Raw genomic sequence first — 21,412 nt, forward strand, 5'->3', positions numbered from 1 at the left:
AAATAGTATCTGTTATTTAATATGAGGTAGTTTATTGCATTTTAACTACTTAGGCATGTGACATGATTAAATTTAATTCTGACTTTTCCCATCTTTGGGCTTATTGATGTGAGTTTATGAACAGAATCATCATAGAAACTATGCTACCAAATTGGCATTTATTTCAAAGTTCAATAGCCACAGAAATACTTCTTTATTCATCTCCAAGGGCCTTTTTCTATGTAGTTGCCTTTTGAGTTTGCAAACAGAATAACAAAATTTATTTTGAATGCCTTTGGGAGCATCTTTTAAAGCACTTTGAACTTGAGCTGTACAAAGTTAGATGTCTTAATTGTCATCTTAATCATGATTACATAGAAAGTCATTAATTTCTTAAGTGATACTTTATTCTTCAAAGAAAAGGATGATTAATTATAATAATTTAGTCAAATATTATTATTTTGAAGTTGATTCAATATAAAATCAGCCTTCCCCACAAAGACAGGCTCTTATGTGTATCTCTGTTATGGAAGTGATGCTTCTATTTTTGAAGACAATAACAGGGCAACTAGGTGGTGCAGTGGATAGAGCACCAGTCCTGAAGTCAGTTCAAATCTGGTCTCAGAAACTTGGGCAAGTTACTTAACTCCAATTTCCTCAGCAAAAAATAAAAATAAAATAAAAAGGCAATAGCAAAGGAAGGAAAGCACTTATAGGTTCTGCCAAATTAAAAGAATCTGGAAATTTGGTCTTAAAGATAATGTATGGATGCTTGCTGTGGGATCAAACTAGGAAAGACAGAGAGGCTCAATTCCCAGTAGACTGGCCACTATGTTGAGATATGATTTATAGTAACCTTTATAACAAAAAAGTTGCCAATTATACTTCACTTTTGTGCAGATACCTTGTAGTTCTACAATGGCTATGACAGAGTGGTATGAAAAGCTGTCTAGGGTTCTAAAAATTGTAATGTTTTTAGGTCATCCATACACATTATTACTATAAAGTATCTTATTCTGGTGAAATTTCATCAGAGCAACTCAATATTGTTTGTATAACATTGTCACTATCAATGAAACTACATTATAAAATGAAGTCATAGATAAATGAAAAGATGGCTCATGTGTCTCCATTGAGAGACAAATGAATTGGTAGTGATTTTTATCATGTATGCAAATGTAAATAGAAACATTTGTATGGAATATTTGATCATCTTGTATTATGGTGCTTATGATAATATTTTGGTAGAAGAACACTGGTGATAATTTCAATTTTTATATCAGCATCTGTAATAGAATATAAGAAGGTAGGAAATTTTATGTGAATTTGATAACATTCAAAGTGAAAAGGTATGCAAAAAGAGGCTGTTGAAAAAATATTTGGAAACATGTTTTAGAAATAAATGAACATCAAAGGTTTGTTGCCCATACTTAAATCTCTTATCAAAGATCATACTTTCTTCAAGAAAAAAAGAGGAATAGCTTCAAAAAACAGTGAGTATTGAATCACATCACACACAAAAATAAAATTGATTGTATTTTAGACAGGAAATGACGGTGATACAGGAGTTACTGCTAAATTAGCTGTGTATAGTCTGACAACTGATGTGAAAAGATCAATATCAAAAAGACAATTGGAGAAAAGAATAAAAATTAGAACATATGGTATGAAATAAAACATCTTCAACCTGAAATTTAAATAAGCAATTGATACTGGAAAAAAGAAATGTGGGTAAAAGAACTGCATCAATACAGACTATGTTTCCAAAGGTGATGTAGCAGACTTACATCAGTTGCCACAATGAAGAGGCCAAAAGAGTCTAAAAACAACTTCAACCAGTAAACACTTGCATATTTGGGAAAAAGGAGAGGCGTAGCAACCAGCAGAAACAATAATTTGAAATATAATTGGTAAAATCTTAAAAAAAAAAGATGTTAGATTATAAAATGAAAAGAGGAAAAAAACAAGTTTTTAAGAAGTTCTACATGATAGCAAATGGCCTTCAATCTTATTTGGCTACCACAATGGCTGTGGAACAGTAGTAGAAAAAGAGGTCTATATTGTGAAGAATCATGTTTTTAAGCCATCCATCCATATTAACTGTTATTACTGTAATTATATTAATTTTTTCTAGTGATGGAGGAGGCATTACCCGAGGAATTGAATTTTGACACTATAATTTTGTTTTGTTTTGGGGTGGGGGCAAAGGCAATTAGTGTTGAGTTGCCAAGGATCACACAACTAGGGAGTATTAAATGTCTGAGGTTGGATTTGAACTCGGGTCCTCCTCACTCGAGGGTCAGTGCTTTATCTACTGTACCAACTAGCTGCCTCTGATACTATAATGTTACTACAGATGAAATTGTTTTATGAAAGGAAGTCACTGTTCAATGGAAATATGGTTCATAGATTCTTCATGAAAAATTAGTGGAGTTGCCAGAACATTTTAAGATCATTTAAAATAAAAACTTCAAGGCAATTTCAAAAATGAAAAAAAAATCTGTGAAGAATTTCAAACAATCTTACCTTCAATGTCAGTGGAGTCATAATTTTTGGACTCTCTCAGTCTCTAATGTGATAGAGTAAGCGATTACACTTCAAAATAAGACAAAACAAAGCAACTCTCTCCCAAAGGTGTAAAGTACAGCTGATCTATATTAAGTATATATAGAGGTCTATGCTAGAGGGACACAAGGAGACCAAAGAAATGTATATCTAGAAAAGGAAAAGTCAAATAGTCATGATATTGTGGGAATGAATTTCTCTAGTATTATATAATGTAAATAAAATTAGAAGTACCAGATGCATCAACTCACATCCACATATTAACTCAAACCCACATATCCATTTGTTTTGAGGTGTTCCAGGTTTTTCTAATATTTTAAGAAACCTAAAGGCCCTCACTGAAAGAACCCCCATCCTCCATGGAGGATTTTTAGGAAAATATAGCCAAGTATAGAAAGTACTAAAGAGAAGCAGCTAAATTGGACTAATAACATATATATACATACATAATCTTAAACTGGAGGTGACAACTGTTAAGACACTAAGGAACTAAATTATAGTATATCTGAAGGAAAAGATTACAAAGACATGGTGGAAAAAAATCATAGACCTTAATAATGGGGAAAAAAAAGAACATAAGTACTAACCTATATGTTTACTTAGTGTACAACATTTTTGAGTTAATTTTCCTGTGCATCTTTCAAGAAGCATATTTGTAGGGACCAAGTAAGCTTTCACAACTTATAATTGACAATGCACTACACATTTACCAATTACGGAAATGAATAACTGCTATTGCATTATGACTAATTTGTTAATTACCCCTCTACCCACCCCCAAAACTGAGTATGACAAAACATTCTAAAGGCTCTCGAATAGCAAAGAATCATCCACACATCAAGATTATTCAGGATCCTTGGAATGTGTAACGGAAATAAATTTTCAATAAGCATCTGATAATAGGCAAAGCCATATAGCAGATCTGCTTGTCAAAAGTATTATGTAGATATTCTAATGTTAAAATTAGAAAAAGAAATTCCTTATGGATAATGAAATCTTTCAGATGCCGGAGTCCAGCACTGCAAAGCCTTCTAAACAAAATCATTAACCATACAAAAAAAGTGATGAAGATTATTTGTTGTCCCAGTTTCAACATAAATTTGATGGACATTTATAGAGCTTGTTAGTATATATGTCAGGGAAAGACAATGCAGAAGAACAAAATAGGGCCCAGAATTTCATAGGAGGAGAAAAGGCAGGTTTGTTTTCAGGAAATTTCAAAGTTCTTTACTGATCCCAAACTTCCCATGAAAAACTTTTTGATGCTAACATTTTGCTGGTATTGTTTGATGTCAATATAACTATCTATAGCACATTAAAATATGCATCATAAAGAGGGCAATGGAGAAGCACTAGGTATAAGTAGGCAATAAGATATAATTAGAAATTAGAGACAGCATGAATAAAAGATGAATTGTATCCTAGGAAATAAAGATATGCTGATTGTGTTGCAATGATAGTTGGATAGGCAGAGTTCTCCATTAATGCTCTTGCAATTGTCAGGAAAAAAAGGAGGTCTCCAGGACTTTGAATAGACCTTCTGTGTGATCTTAAGGGAGATGTTGGACAAGAGTGGCATAAGATGAGTAGGCATAGATGAGTTGTGCTTGCCATAATGGGAGGGAAATGATGAGATTGCAGATCCATTTGAGTATGGATAATATGATTTGCACAAGATGTGAAGGCATGGAAGGATTGCCTTTTGTACTGTTGGTGGGAATGACCAGTCCTTATTAATTTTTACATGATAAGCCTTCAGTTACAGAAGACTTCAAAGCTATATTTATCCCATCTTTTTTTTTTTTGTTGTTTTGGCTCATGAGAAGATAAAATGCATTCTGACCTTGCATAGATACTCACAATCTAAAAACTAATAAATATACAAAGTAACATTAAAGTCCTTGTAGAGAGAAGCTAAAAATCTTCAGACATACTAATTTTGTTTTAGCCTACCAAATTATCACTAGTCAATGATGCTTATTCAAAATCCCCATATACAAAATGTTATGAAAAAAACAGAAGACACAGGTTGTACCAATCAAGAGGTGAAACTTAATGGGAATGTTGGTCATACATAAAAAAAAAAAAGCTATAAGGTTGTACTCAAAAGAATGCATATAGTAAGTTCAAAATGGTTAAACAATCTGAATATAAAAAGATTTTATCATTAAAAAAGCAAAAGAAGAACAAGACAAAGTACCTTTTGCCATTTTGACTGGCAAGCAGAATTTTAATCAAATAAGAGATTGAAAAATTCCAAACATCTAAAATAATGTGATCACAAGCACTCTTTTATACATTTAGGAAATGAATATGTCCTCAAGAAACTCTGTGATATATTTATGAGCCATGAATTTGGAACTAGGGAATATGACTTTGAATCCCAGAATTGCCACTTATAACATGTTGTACTTTACACATGCCCTTAAACTCTCTGGGTCCCAATTTCCTCATTCATAAAATTAAAATTCAATACAATTTCATAAAATTACACAAAATATGTATTTATGTAACTATACATATATTACTAGCCAGCTAGCTAGAAATATATAATTTAAGGATCAGATAAGCTTTCAAGTCTCTCTCAGCTCTACATTTATAATTCTTTGATCCCCATGATCCAAGAAAGATTCTCATATTCTCAATGGTGGCTTTAATGACCTTCACTAAGTGGGTAAACACTAATAATGATTTGATGATTATTTTTTCTCTAAAGCCCCACAGGTGCATCCTTCCCTTCTTGCCCTTTCCTCTTATTCAGGCCATCTAAAATCCATACTGCTTATACAACTTGAGTGAAATGGAAATCACTAATTACCTTTAGGTGAGATAGAGGACCACCAACTTCTTATTTATCCAGCTTCTATGCCCTGCAGACATCTGGCACAATCATCTGACATCAGGTCCTCTCCATTTGCCATGCTGCTGAACCATTAGGACTTCCAGGCTTTTCTATTTATTCACCAGCACAACTTCCTTTTATCTATTATTTCTTCCAATGAAAAGGTGAACTTCTTTAGAGCAGGGATTGTCTTAGCTTTTTTTGTTCTTAAACCCAGTGCTTAGCACATAGCAAGCACTTAGTAAAAATGTTTTCATCCATTCAAGTCCCAGAAATAGAGCTCTGGGAAATTTATTGTTTTTCTCTAATATAATTTAGCCAATAATGACATATGGTTTTGTAAAGCTAATGAATGATACTGATTTTGAAAATGAAAGTCTTAATTTTAAAGCATAATGAGAAATATACATCTTTTTATTTTTATCAGTTTGCTAATGTTGTCCTGGTAAAGAACCAAGCTTAAATTTTATGAGGTCAAAGTTCCTATGATAGTTGGTCCCCAAATGACCTATTTTCCATTACCTCATATTACAGTATCTTCTGCCAGACTGTTTTGGTGGGTGTTAGGCCAGGCTTTCAGAGAAGCCAGCCGTCAGAATGGCAATTCATCATTCCAACAGATGGTCCAGTTTTAAACCTAGGAAATACTACTGGGGAAATCTGTAAACAAGACTTTTATTGCCGTTCTTAGGTATTTAGCAAAGAACAGAAGGACTAGGGTTGTAAAGGATATATTTCATGGAATTTTCTGAAGTTTGGCAGTAATGTATGAGTAAATAATAATGTTATAAGATAGCAAGAAATATTTTTACACACTATTTATTTCATTTATTAGGCCAAATAAGTGGTAGGAAAGCATACAAACAAATCTTGTCTGAATAAAAAGTGATGAATTTTTTTATTCTACTTTTCATTAAGAACATTTGACAAAATGTGTATATACACACATATATGTATTTATGTGTATATTTACATTCTCTCTTTCTCTTTCTACTCGATTTGTCTATCTTCTTTCTTTCTCTTCCTCTGTTTCTCTCTCCCTCCCCCTTTTCTTTCTCTCTGTCTCTGTTTCTCTTTGTATGTCTCTGTCTCTCCCTCTCCCTCCATATCTTTCTCTTCCTCCTCTATTTGTCTCTCTATCTTCTTTTTTTCTCTTCCTCTGTTTCTCTCTCCCTCCCATCTTTCTTCCTTCTTCCTTCTGTCTCTGTTTTTCTTTGTGTCTCTCTGTTTCTATCTCTCTGTTTCTCTTCCTCTATCTCTGTCTGTCTGTCTCTCCCCCCTCATCTATTTCTCTTGCTCTCAGTCTCTGTCTCTGTCTCTCTTTCACTATAATTTGTAGAAGTTATTGACATGCAAAACTTATATAGAGAGAAATTCCCTACTATAGTTCCCTACATAAAGGAAATAAAAGGCCCAGTTTAAAACATACATATATTTGTGTATACCCTATAGACATATATACATCTAATAGAGGCAGTGTGACACCAAGACTGTACATCATGATGCTTCTCATATGTGTGTATGTTTATTTATATTGATGGAGAAGTATGTAGGAATATATGTAAATATATAACATATTAAAACATACATATACAGAATTGATATGTGTGTGTGTGTGTGTGTGTGTGTGTGTGTGTGTATGTGTGTGTGTATTTGTGTATTATTGTCCCCATCTAGCATCATGACACCAAACAGCTTAGGTCAAATTTGATCTGGATCTGCCCAAGGTTTTTGACAATCAAGCTAGACATGATAGGTCAGAACAACCTGGTACCTCTTTTATGATTTTCCTCTACTGACCTTCATCCTTCTAGGTCATTCATACCTGAAAGTGGTGGAAAGGCCAAAAGGATGGACTCTAGTATCCTCCTGATGCTCAGGGAATTCTTTCTGAAATGTGTTGCTGGTGTGTCAGAAGGAGAATAGCTGGTGATATTTGTATCCCTTAAGTTATATCAGGGAAGAGAGAGAAAAGAAGTGGTTGGACAAAGACACAAGTCACAAGACAAAATCCATATAAATTTTTAATGAATTAACCTTACAAAAGACAATGGCTCCAAAACATGATGTGTTTTGTACAAAACTGATCCTGTGTAGTGAGGACTCTGAAAATCAATGGCAATGGACCAGTGAAGATGGTGCTAAAAAGCCATCATTGGCAATACCACATCACAGAGTGCCTGTAGGCTGCCACTGGCCATGAGACACACAGGTGAAGACATTCAACCTAATATGGAGGGACAGAATTAACTTATTTACAAATACTATGTATTTTAATATCAGACTAGTGAATGTGGTTGGAGAGCCTACTGTATTTTCCAGAAAATAACATGCACCAGAAAATATTATACACCCCCTAGTTTTATTGCCTTAAGAATTGTTTTGTTTGTTTTCCTTCTAATATTATAAGTCCTTTCATTCTTTTCTTCTTGTTTCTCCTCATTTTGTTCCAGTCTTTTCTCCATTTGGAAGTAAACACAGTGCAAATGGCAGTACAGTTGTCTAATTTTTTAGTGTTCACTGAAAGTTTCCCAGCATGTCAAAAAAGAGATGCGTGAGCCAATGAGACATCCAGACTTCTCTGCACAAAGTCTATATGTGGAAAATAGCACACGCATTCAAATTAAGGGAACAGAAATGCCTTCAGAAAATTTAGGGCACTTTCCCTAAAAGAGAATATATATGTATATATTTTTTCCAAATCTAGGCATATTCTTCAGGATGCCACGTTTGCTTGGGAAAGGGATCTTGCCATTTCCGTATGTACAAAATATGTCTTCAGTTCACCTTTTCCTTTCACATTGATTATTCCTCTGCAAGTACACATGTATCCTAGTGTCTGTAAGACAATGTTTGTTTCCTCAGTGACCTGAAATAGAAGTTTTTAAAACATATTAACATAGATAGATTAGAAAAAACTGAATCAGGTCTCAAAGTCTGCTTTTTTTCTTCATTAGGCTTGTGCACACTTACACATATTAATATATGCATATGCAGATACACAGATATATAAATACATATATATACTCACATATTATTTATAAATGCATATGTACTATATATTATATATACACACATACAATTATTTTCTCAAGAAAAATATTTGCAAATGACTGTCATGTATGCAGTCATTAACATATTTATTATTCATTTGCAATCAGAAATACACCAAAACCCCAGTTTGGTATTTAAAGATAAGAAGCCTTTGTTTTTCTGCAGAACAAAACTCAAGAATCTGATCTTTTATAAGAAGGGGGATTTACCATGCTATATATGTAGTATTCCAAAACCAAACTAAATACCACAAGAGGCCAGGAGCAGAATGAGAAACCAATGAAGGTCAAAAGATTTCCAATATAAGTCTATTGATGAGCTACAGATTGAAGGTCCAAGATCACCCAGCTAATTTTAAACAGGCACATCACCAGAAGAAAGAATATCAGGAAAGAATTTTTTTTTTCTGGTGTGTTAAAATTGTATCTTTTTTTCTGGTCCCCTTGACCTTCTCCCTCTTATAGTCAGTAAAATAAGTTTACAGTCAGTGTAAAGAGGCAATAGCTGAATAGATTGCAAAGGGTAACCTGGAAATCATGTACAAACTATCACAAACATCAAAGGAGCATAATTTAAAAAAAAACCTATCACATATTTACTAAATTTACATCCTAATAATGGAGTCAAATAATGGAGAAACCATTTAGGTACTGCTTATGAAGGTTCTGACCTCATGATACATAAATTTTAGACTAAATCCAAACTTCCACAACTCCAGACCAGCAGAACACCAAAAAGGTACTTATTGATGATAAAATGGTAATTGAAGTTTTATTGATAACTTTGAGATAATTTGGATATGATAATGCTATATTCCAAGATTACAGAGAGAGGAGTTGTTTGATTTTCCCCCAAAACCTCATAAAAATGGGTTTTCAAACTCCTGCCTCCCAAGCACTCTTCATGCTGTTGAATGCTCCTAAATCTAATCCATGATTAAGTGAGTGATATTCTCTCCCTCTCCCTGTCCCCATCCTTTTCCTCACACTGCCTTTCTTCCTCACCTCATTCTCCCATCCCTGAGCCATATCATTTGCCTCTTTACCTCTTTTTTCCTATCTTTATGGATTATTTACTCCCATATTCTCTGTCTTTAATTAAAGTATGATGGCTACTTCATTTTCTGGTGCCAATGTGGCCTTTCTAAGTGAGGACCCAAAGAGCTAGACATGCCTGCTCCCATTTCATAATTTCATAAATTAATTACCAATTCATCTGGCTATAACAATTCATGCATACCATCTTCTAAGGTGTGAGAAGGATTTGACCTACATTTTAAAAAGAGGAGTCAACTGTATAGGGAAAAAATCATGTCTTTTGAAATCCAAAGGTATATTAATAAAGAATTTCTTTTGTTTTAATTAATATTTTATATTCCTGATTAGGTACAATCTTGTAGCCTGAGATACAAGAGTGGATTATCTGCCAAGAATGCTTGGGAAATCACAATATTTTAGACAATCAGAGGGGCACAGTAGATAAAATGTTGAACTTGGAGCCAAAAAGACTTGAGTTTGAATCCTGTCCAATATACTTAAGTAAGTGAACCTGGCCAAGTTATTTATCCTTTATGTCTCAGTTTCTTTGTAAAATGAAAGATAATAGCAGCATCTATCTCACAAAATAGTTGGAAGGATTAAATGAAATAACATGTGTAAAATATTTTGGAAACCTTAAATTATTAAATGGATGCTAGTTATTTGGAAGTTTTATTTGTATCACTATTTGTAAAACTGAATTTTAGGAATATAAAAACATGGAAAGATGGAACATCTAAGCACCCAGGCAAAGTGGCAAGTAGGTACTAGATGAATTAAATACCTTATGTTTCTTCCGTAATAACAATGACTTTATATTTACATATGAAAGGCTTATAATTAGTGTCATATCTTTAAAATGATTTCATGACTAGAGGGGTTTGGTCATTGTCTAAAGATACATCTAAAGGGAGTGATGCATCTTCCTATACCCATTGCTTAGGAATTAGACAATCATGTTATTTACATTCATAATTCCTAAATTAAAGAATATTTATTTTTGACAGATACCAAGATTTATTTTTGACGGAAACCAAATGTTTTTTCCCTAGCATGGAAAGACCAATTTAACATCTTTGTTTTTGACATTGTATTAAATAGGGATTCAACATAGAAAACGTAATTTAGGATCAGAGATCTAGATGTGAAAAGAACCTCAGAAACTATCTAATCTAACTTTTTTTTTTTTTTTTTAAACATTACAGATGAGGAAGTTGAGACTCAAGGTAGTTAACAGACTTTTTTTTAGCCTAAGATTATCAAAATAATTAGTATGGGAAATGGGATTTAAACCTAGGTCCTTTAGCTTGAGTATCATTCATCTTTTTGTTTTAACATGTTGCTTCCCTTACTTAAAAGATTTCACCATTCCTTCCAATTGTCTGGCATCCTTTACAAGCAAATATATTTCTTCAGCTGGACTGCTTCTGTTAAATTCATCAGTAGGTTGTTTTTTTTTTTTTTTTTTTTTTTAATGAATTTATTTTCATTGAAGATCTATTAAACTACCTACTATTTCTTTATTTAGCATTGTCATACGGGAGAAAAAAAGATACGATTTCTTCTGATTGGCCACCATAAGGTGATTTTGGCTGAATATGAAGAATATATAACTTAGGTTTCCAAAATTGGAAAGAAGCACATTGGAAAATAATGAGTTTTCTAGTACTGAAGATGTTCAGAGGAAGAGTAGATAGCTCTTTGTTGGAGATACTATAGAGAGTAAAAGTATTGTAAGACACGTTAGGCCTGGTCTATATACTAAATAACTTTTAAAATCTTTTCTATGTTTCTAAGTTAAGAAAGTATAATAAACATGGCTGATACTTTTAGCTTCTTTCTTTTTATTGAAGTCCAATTCTTGTTACTCAAAAACATTTGTTATTTTGTGGAGTTTTTTTGTTTTTATTTTTGTTTGTTTGTTTTTGCTTATACTAACTACCCTTTATTTCTGTGATTTATTCTTCCGATTGGATGGTTTCTCCCAGAACCTCTATTAAAGAAGTACACATGTCTTCCATGTCTTCCTTCTTTTCTAGAATTTACTACAGACTATTTTCCCTACTTTGCCCTGGGGGAGGTACCTTATCTCTACTTCTCCCTCACTTCATAGTTTACTTCTCCCTCACTTTATAGTTTACTTTTAGGGTATAGTCTTTAAAATGAAAGCTCCTTGAGAGCAGATATCATTTTTCTGTTTGTGTTCATCTTCCCAAGGTGCCTGTCACATAGGAAGCTCTTGATAAATGCTTGTTGCTGAAAAAAAAAAAACAAAACTATAGATATTAATGAAAGTTCTTCAGTGGTTATATTTTATTCTATCTTAATATCCCCACCATCATGGTTTGTGGCAGTCCTGAATTCATTGTTTCTAATCACATGAGAAAAATAAATTATATAAATCCAAACTGAAATACCTGTATTTTATCTAGGACTCCAGTGCTGTCCATTCTGCTGGCCACATTTACTGTATTGCCCCAGATGTCATATTGAGGTTTCTGAGCTCCAATTACACCAGCTATTACAGGGCCATGGTTAATACCTGTGAAACATCAGATTCTAATAACAAGGCCATAATGATTTCATCGCTGTTTCAAATAAGTGACATCTTTATGAGATTATTTTAATAAGACTGGGATAGAAGTTATGTGCTCTTGTGATGCATATTAGAGGATACAATTTGTAAAATGGGAATTAATAACATTTTATTGGAATACACGAATGGTATTATACTGGAGTTGCAGATAGAAATAAGAGATATAAAGTAAATTGAGCATTTTTGTTTACCATGCAGAGAAGTAGAGAAAGGAGACACAGAAAGGAATGAATAGAATTAGGTGACAATGTTTGGGTAGGTTTTGATTCAGCCAAACATAGAGGAAAGAGGGAGGATTGCAAAATTATTTTAGTATAATGGGATATGAATTACATAATACAGGCAAAATTAATCATTGAAGAAAAGTACTCCATTATCTAGGCTGCCCTTAGTGAATCAAAATTGGAGGTATATAAAATAGCACTGAAGTTTAAACAAACAGCTTCATCAGTTCTCAAAATATGCACTCCCCATTCAGCTACTATTTTACCCCAATCTGCCCTATTTCATCATTGGATCAAATTATTAGGAGGATTAACTATATTTTCCTTTCTCTGCCCACCCTAAGATGAAAACCTCTTGAAAAAGTTGAAGAAATATAATTTTTAAACCATTATTTACTCTAGCTATCTGATTTTTTTCTGGACCTGTCTCAATTTCACTTGTTTCTAGGATATGTGGATTTCTGCTAATTGGTATTGCTAATATTGTTTTTTTTAATGAAACAAAAATTACCTTTCTGACCTACTTGATGACTCTGTTTTTACAAAATATGGACTCTTTGTCTATCTGTCCAAATTAAGAGCTTTTTAGATTACAGTAGACAGTGACATCAAATGAGTTTCTGTACTTTCCCCTACGCATCTCTAATTGTTTTAATAAAAGGTTTGCTGATTTGGGGGAGAAAATAATCTAGAATGATGAAGACAAAAATGGTTTTGAGGTACCATTGTGGTACCAAGCCAGTCTTCCAATTTTACTATAGGAAGACAAGTAGTAAAATACAGACCCTAGTCCATAAAAGCCCCAGATTCTCATTGACCATTAAAAGTAAAGAATATTTGTTCTCATAGAGAATTACTTTTCAAGCATACGTTTCTGTTCCAGTAGTCAGAAGTAATTTTTCTTCCATCCTAGCAAACATTTTTGATGAACATCAGACTACTGTACTTCTACTGGGTAATTTGACGTCTCTGGTTCCAGCAGCTCATTCTGGCAGCATAGTTCTGACACAATCAGTAAGTCTGTCTATGGCTCCCAGAGGTGGCCCCTCATGACCTGCTATGCTGCTGGCAATAGAGGTAGTTTCCATTTTGAAAAAGATTTGTTGACTTGTGATTCTTGATTAACAGACTAACTTCCCAGTTTAATGTACAAAAGAGGAGTCTAGGGAGGAGAATTTGCCTCTAAACCTTTAATATTTGGAATAATGCTGTCTCAAGCAAGTCCTAGAAGACATTTTTTAGTCCTTGAGATTGGCCACTAGATGGCAATGTCTACCAGGCACAAGAGTAGAGAAACAACTTTGTAGAAAGAAAAGGATGGGATATGTAACCAGATTGTTACCTAACAGGAGATATGGGTTGTTGGATGGGTTTGTAAGTTTAGCATAAGTTCTCAAATATTATTATGCCGAAAGATACTTAGATATGATTTTCACAGCTTGAAAAATGGCTTGATAGTTACAAACTCAACCTGTTTTCTTATTCTATTGTTTTATTAGTCGTTCATTGGAAAATGAAAATGTCCAAGTCATAGAAATTATGAAACTGTTGTATAAACACCCTAGAATATCCAATAAAATTATTCATTGTCTGCATGCATGCATATATGTATGCCTTTTATTCTATTCATTAATTTTCCCTACTCTGCAATGAGTAATTTTTGTGGAATTTTGGAGAATCATAACCCAAAGAGTAGGAGTTCACATGATGGTAGTGATTATAGGCCATGAAATTCATTTCTCTCCTTATTTAAATAGGAAGCAATTGAATCCATGAAGGTACCATATAGTATGAAGGCCCGGTAAGAGGGCAGTTTAGATAAAGAGGAAAATCTACTATTTTATCTCATCAAATGAGAGCTGTCTCCTTTCTCTTAAGAAAGTAACTCTAAAAATAACGCCATTGTCATAATGACAGTATCTCTGTAGCATTATGTGGTCTGGATAAAAGTTACCAAGAATAAGGTTGACAAGAAAGAAAATGGAAGAAGATATGCAAGATAATACATTTATTTTCTTCATTCTAAAGAAGGAAAAATAATCCAATTTTCTTATTTATAAGGTTGGACTACTTTATTTTTGGAGTACCTCCTGATAAATTATTAAATGGTGAGATTTAACCTTTGGAATCGGGCTTGATTTTCTTTTGGGCTATGAATCCTAAAACAGTGACTGGACAATTTTGTGTGCAATGTAAATTAGTCTTAAAGCTATAGCCACTGGCATTTGACCTACTCTAGGTCTTTGAGCCTCCTCTTTATGCAAGACATTCTTAGTTATTTTTACAAAGAGATCAGAAAACATGAAGTTCTTTCCAAAACATACCCACTCGCAATTTGAAGTCATTGAAGGAATGTTTGTTGATTACATCCAATTTAGCTGCTAGGGCAAAAGCGAATTCCACCATGGTGCCAATGTGCATGTACTGGCGCTCAGGCTCCTGAATGGGAGCAATATGTACAAAAGGTAGTTAGAGAAAAACTCAGAATATTTTCTATTGAGGCCCAAATCCGCATATCAATCTGAAAAACCAAACATGAAACTGCTTTAAAAACAGAATTCTGTAGAATATCCCATTATATGTAAGCTTGTAGTATTATAGACTTTAAATTCCTTTCTTGCAATAAAAGACCCTTTCTCTTTTTAGGGTGAGAAAAGGGAAAGATTCTAAATACCAGAAGAGATTAAAAAAAAAAAAAAAGGATTCTTTGAGATGAACAGAATTCATATCTATTGGTAAGGGGGGAGGAATGGTTGATCAAGAAAATCCACTGTTTTCCTTTCTCCATCCTTCTCTTCTTCATTCTTTTTTTTTTTCATTCAGTAGTATAGTTTCCCCCCCCCCCCCCAGGCTGGGGTTAAGTGACTTGCCCAGGGTCACACTGCTAGGAAGTAGTGTTAAATGTCTGAGGCCAGATTTGAACTCGGGTCCTCCTGAATTCAAGGCTGGTGCTCTATCCTCTTCTTCATTCTTGTAGCATTTCTCTCCTATTACAGAATCTAGAAATGTGCATGGGCTCTTATTTTTTTAAATAATATTTAAATAATTGATGAGAAGCAGAACTAAGATGGCAGAGTAAATGCAGGAACTTGCAGACTTCTCCCTCAAACATCTCCAAATTCCTTAAATAATAACTCTAAAGAAATTTTAGAGCATTAGAACACACGCAAAAAAACAGAGCAGAACAATTTTACAGCCAAAGACAACTTAGAAGTTCAGCAGGAAATGTCTGTAGCACCAGGGTGGGTATCCAGTATGCAGTCCTGGTGCAGGCCATGCCAGTATAGCCCTGACTCCAGTACCAGCAGAGCAGAAATGGATCTAGGGACCTCTGAATCAGCAGCAGTATTAATGGTTTTCAAACCTCTGAGCCCAGAGACATAAAAGATGACTGGAAAGCTTGGCAAGAAAGGTTTGTTAGTAGAGTAAAAGGACCTTCAGAAACCAGCAAATCAAGACTGGTCATGGGCAATGGTGGTGATGGCAGCTTCCTGAAGCCTCAGTTCACAGGGTATCTTTTTACTAGTACTGAGGAAATAGTGGTGCTTTAACACACAAGAACTTATAGCTTCAGTGGGGTGGGGACACTCCTAGCAGTTTTTGGGAAGAAAAAAGTACTTGTGGTCAAGTCCTTAGAAGGATTTCTGAAAACAATTGCATAAACCCCCTGAAACTTGGGATAGTACACCCTCCATCCTGGAAATAGAACTCTACTTTAAGAAAGAATTAAAAGCCAAGTAGCAGGCTAAGAAAATGAGCAGACAACAGAAAAATATTCTGACCATAGAATGATACTATGTTGACAAGGAAGACAAAAACACACATTCAGAAGATAACAAAATCAAAGTTCCTACATCTAAAGCCTCCAAAAAAATTAAGAATTGGTTTCAGGTCATGAAAGAGCTCAAAAGGTATTTTGAAAATCAAGTAGGAGAGACAGAGGAAAAAGTAGGAATAGAATTGAGAGTGGTACAAAAAGAATACAAAAAAAACTAATGAGGAAAAGAATGCCTTGATAAACAAAATTGGCCAAATAAGAAAGAGATACAAAAGCTCACTGAGGAAAATAATTCCTTAAAAATTAGAATTGAGCAAATAGAAGTTAATGACTTTATGAGAAATCAAACTACAATAAGGCAAAACTAAAAAAAAAAAAAAAAAAAAGGAAAAAATAAAATATCTCATTAGAAAAACAACTGACTTGAAAAATAGATCCAAGTATGATAATTTAAAAATTTAAAATTTATTGGTCTACTGGAAAGTCATGAACAAAAAAAAAAAAAAAAAAAAAAAGAGTCTAGACATCATCTTTCTAAAATTTATCAAGGAAAACTGTCCGGATATTCTAGAATCAGAGCAGAGGGTAAATTCTAGAATTCTCAGGCCAAGGAGAAAATATTGCAAGCATCCAGAAAGAAACAAGTGAAGTACAGTGGAACCACAATCAGGGTAACCCAAGATTTAGCAGCTTCTACATTAAAAAATTGTAGGGCTTTGAATATAATATTCTGGAGGATAATAGAGCTAGGATTATGACCAAAGATCACTTGTTCAATAAAATTATAAAGTATAATTGGTAACTCCTTTTTGGTTTCTATTGATTAGGACAGTTTAAACATAATTGCCTATTCTACTTAAACATCATTGTCATAAAGAAAGGTCCCTTGCCAAATTTTAGATCATTCAAATTACTGCCTTATCTACACTGGCTAGTAATGATACATAAGTAAAACTAGCATTTATATTAAGTTAAAAGAAATTGGGTATTCACACTTTGTATTTAATATAAATTAAGTTTGTATGATTTAGGCAATTATAACTAGCACTAGCTTAATGGATAGAGAGCCAGGGAGACTTGTGTTCAAGCTTCATCTCAGTCACATCCTGGCTATGTGACCCTCAGCAAGTCACTTAATTTATGTTCTAGGAACAGTGTTCCTAGAGTTCTGGAGGCTCTTGAAGAGTTAAAGTTGCAGAAAAGGTGTCAACTTGCATGTAGTTTCTCCATCCAGGAGATTCTTATACAAATGAAACTGTAGGTCCAGTCTAAGCCCATCCTACTTTCATAATTTTTTTTACCATAATTTCTTTTTATGATGGATGTAAATCTAGCCATTGAAAAATATATTGTATTATTCAACTGAATAAAACTATCAAACTGTATTGTTGACCTCTATGGTTTCTTCTCACTCTAAATTGATGACTCACAAACCTCAGAAAAGATACTTATGTGACAGCCCTAGATTCTCATATTCAGGTGCAGGGCAGTGTCAGAAATTACCTTTTCTAACTGCCCATTCATGGGTCTTATAGGAGTTTATTTTTCCTGCCCAATTGAAATCTCACGTCATTTTTAGAGAATGGCTCTACAAATTCATTGTGTCCTAGGACATTTTATTTAACTACCGTAAAATTCAATTGGATGATTGCCTTTCATAATATATATATATATATATATATATATATATATATATATATATATATATATTCCATATCTTTCTTGAACCTTCCCTCAAACCTTTTCATGAATGGACTATAATGAAATACTAAAGTTTGACTGGGAAAAAGGAAGATAATTTTCTTCTTAGGATACTATGATGCTGAAGTAGAGTAATGTTAAATACGTATCAATATAACTCTGTTAACCAACAGAGTTGAAAACTACTCTGCAAGGTATGACTCAATAATTGGAATCAAAAGTTGCAGTGGTGATGGAGGAATACTCTACTGTTTGACATAGTTAAATTAGTCAACTATGTTAAGGAAGACATCTAAACCCTAGCTATGTGTGCTGATCCCTGAAGCTTGGTGAAGAATCTAAATGCTAAGAACAGAATAAAAAAAAGTAATGGATCATGATCTTTCTCAAATCTGCATTTAGGAATATATATTATGGATTTTATCTTTTCTTTTTTAAAATATTGCTGCCTATCATTCTCCTTTGTTGATTTTTAGTCATGTCATATCCACCCACTAACTATGTGTTTCCCCTATTGCTCTGTCCTGGGTCCTCTTTTTTCTCTGTACTATTTCCCTTAATGATCTTATCAGCTCCCATAGATTCTATTATCACCTCTATGTAGATAATTTTCATATTTATTTATCCAGTCCTAATTTCTCTCCTCATCTCATCATCTATTTTGACCTAGGTAGAACTCTATAATTCAATAAATCCAAAATAGAACTCACAATCTTTTAAAATCTTCCCCTATTATAAACTTTTCTAATACTGTAAAGGAATTTCTTCTTTTCATTCTTCCAGTCACCCAGGCTTACAATTTAGCTATCATCACCAATTCCATCCTTTCCCTCAACCCCAATATCCAATCTGTGTCAAGTTCTATTGATTAGTCCTTTGTAACATCTCATCTATATGCTACTTTTCTCATATGACACTGCTATTACCCTTGGACAGTTTCTCATCACCTTATACATGGATTATAGCAGTAGCCTACTTATTGGTCTTCCTAATTCAAATCTCGCCTTATTCCATCCATTCTCTATCAAATTGATCTTCCTAAATTGTACTATCACTATGTCACCCCCACATCTCATTAAAGAACAATAAATAACAAACAGTTTCAGTGATTCCTATTTTCTTCTAGGGTCAAATATAAAACTGTTTGAGTTTGAAAACCCTTTATAACCTTGACCATTCATTCCTTTCCAGTCTTCTTAAAAGTTAATCTCTCTTTGTGGTGGCAAAGAACTAGAAATTACAGGGATGTTCATCAATTAGGGAGTGATTGAACAATATTATATTTAAGAATCTTCATTTTAGACATCATTAGAATGTCGGGAGCCTTTCCAGTACCTCCCATTATGTCATCCTAGGTGCCTCCCCCATTAGATCATCTCCATCCAGGTATCTCCCCCATTACGTCATTATTCTTGTTACCCCATAAAATAATGCTGTATCTGATATTCAGGGCTGGATTCTTTGAGAGGATAGTCTCATTCAGCCCTGGAACCAATCATGGATCCATTGTTCCCAGTAAAATCCTCCATTTAATAAATTCTGTATTGAATACTCTCTAATCTCTGTCTTGCTCAGTTTCTCCGGCATTACATTATGCATGGGTAATTTTTCAGCATAGACAATTGCAAAACCTTTTGTTCCAATTTTTCCCCTCCTTCGCCCCAACCCCTCCCCCAGAGGGCAGGTTGATCAATACATGTTAAATATGTTAAAGTATATGTTAAATACAATATATGTATACATGTCCATACCATTATTTTGCTGTACAAAAAGAATCGGACTTTGAAATAGTATACAATTAACCTGTGAAGGAAATAAAAAATGCAGGCGGACAAAAATAGAGGGATTGGGAATTCTACGTAGTTATTCATACTCATTTCCCAGAGTTCTTTCACTGGGTATAGCTGAAAATCAATATCTTTTGAGGTTCAAACCCCAATTCCCTAACATTTGGTGGATTGTACAGGGAGAGTCTTGGAACCCAATATATTTTGGGTTCAGTGCTTTAGGTCCTATTACTTCTAGACCTTTGAAATTAGAATAGGTTGAGAGTTTTTCTACTTTTAATGAATAATTTAAAAGTGAAAAGTTGTTTTCAACTAATCACATAAGCAAAGGATCATCCTTATGCATGAAAGCTTTTCTATTACAGGCATTAATGTTGCTAAGCTTGTGACTTAGAAGAAAAACATTTCATGAAAGTATACACAGTTAGAGGTAAAAACTATTTGTGCTTTAACTAGAAACACAAGCTGTTAAATCAACAAGCAAAAGGCTGTGTAACAAATATACTTTTCAGGAAAATTACAGCTAAGCCACCATTAGGAAGAGCAATAACATAGAGGGAAAAATAAACACAACAAAACATTTCCTTTCTGATAAATAAATATGCAATAAATGATCCCCAACTCACAGAACCTGAGAGTTGGAATAAACCTCAGAAGGCAAAACCTAAATTGTGACTCTTGTCTAAAAAAAAAAAAAATGTTCCTAACATGTGCTCAGTTTCTTCTCAAAGATTTATCATCTTTTTAAAAAATGACTTTCAATTGAAACTGAAGGTTTCAGAAACCTCATAGATAACAGCTATTGAAAAAATGGTAACTCAGAGTAAGAAGAGTGATTTTTATCATAACAAAGTACTTTACCTTCAAGACCTCACCTAATCTTCATCACAATCCTCTGAGGTGGGTAGGAAGGGTATTCTTCTTTTTACAATAATAAAAGCCCAGATGTTAAGAGTATAGGAAGAATGTGGCTTAATTCCAAAAACAAGAATTCAATTGAGTAGTTTAGCAATCTAATTTTCAGATCAAGAAAGAAGATAATTCAATTCAATATGTATGTAATGACTTTTATATTCCTCTCTTACTTTTGCCCCCAAATCCAGTCACCAAAGACATTTAATTGTTGCTCTATAGTCTTTCCATTTATCTCTTCCTTTGCATATCTATTGCCATCAACTTAGTTCAGGACTTTGTAACCTTGAAAGAAGGCTATTACTGTAAGTTAAATGGTTTTCCTGCTTGAATAGTCTCACCAGTCAGTCATCCAATTACTCTCCTTTCAGCACTGCTTGATTCTGTCCCTCTTCTAACCAAAAATGTTCATTGATTCCTCATTGTCAACTTTGTTGCTTTATTGGACAAAATAGTAGATCTTGAGTTTCATGATCTGGGTCTGAAGCCATGTTTTGCTATGTTCTTCCTGTGTGATCTTGGGAAAGCAATATCTCTTTTCTGGAGGTCACCTTTAAAAATGACTAATTTCTATGAAAATTCCAAATCCATAATCTCTTCCTCAAAGCCATACATAGTATGTCCTGATTTTCCATTGCATTGTACAATTATATTGTAGTGGTCAAATAGGTCCTTGGTATATAAATTATTTATCTATTGTCCTAAATTGACATTAGACTTTTTTACCCTGAGACCAGAGGATATGTTTTTCTGGTTCTTCCCTGAGCTTGGGTCATCTCCTTGATGTTTCTTTTGTATATTCCTTTCCAGACTGATCATCTACTTTGATCCTATTCTCTCTGATTATTCACCCCTGGCTTCCTTGTTATTATGTTGTTATTATTATGTTCCTTGGGATATTCCCCAGGGCATTTAACATTAGATATTTGTTCCTTAT

At 33.7% G+C, this 21,412-nt stretch overlaps 1 protein-coding gene across 1 annotated transcript in view; it reads right to left on the reverse strand.

The window, feature by feature from the left end:
- Positions 1-3,561: 3,561 nt before the first annotated feature.
- ADCY2 (adenylate cyclase 2) overlaps positions 3,562-21,412 on the reverse strand; it is a 589,713-nt gene continuing 571,862 nt past the window's right edge. Inside the window, 3 exon segments of the mRNA XM_074279140.1 lie at positions 3,562-8,255; positions 11,895-12,019; positions 14,622-14,736. Coding sequence (XP_074135241.1) covers positions 8,103-8,255; positions 11,895-12,019; positions 14,622-14,736 — 393 coding nt within the window. The 3' untranslated portion in view covers positions 3,562-8,102.

This window comes from Sminthopsis crassicaudata, chromosome 1, assembly GCF_048593235.1.
Source record: "Sminthopsis crassicaudata isolate SCR6 chromosome 1, ASM4859323v1, whole genome shotgun sequence".
Lineage (NCBI taxonomy): Eukaryota > Metazoa > Chordata > Mammalia > Dasyuromorphia > Dasyuridae > Sminthopsis > Sminthopsis crassicaudata.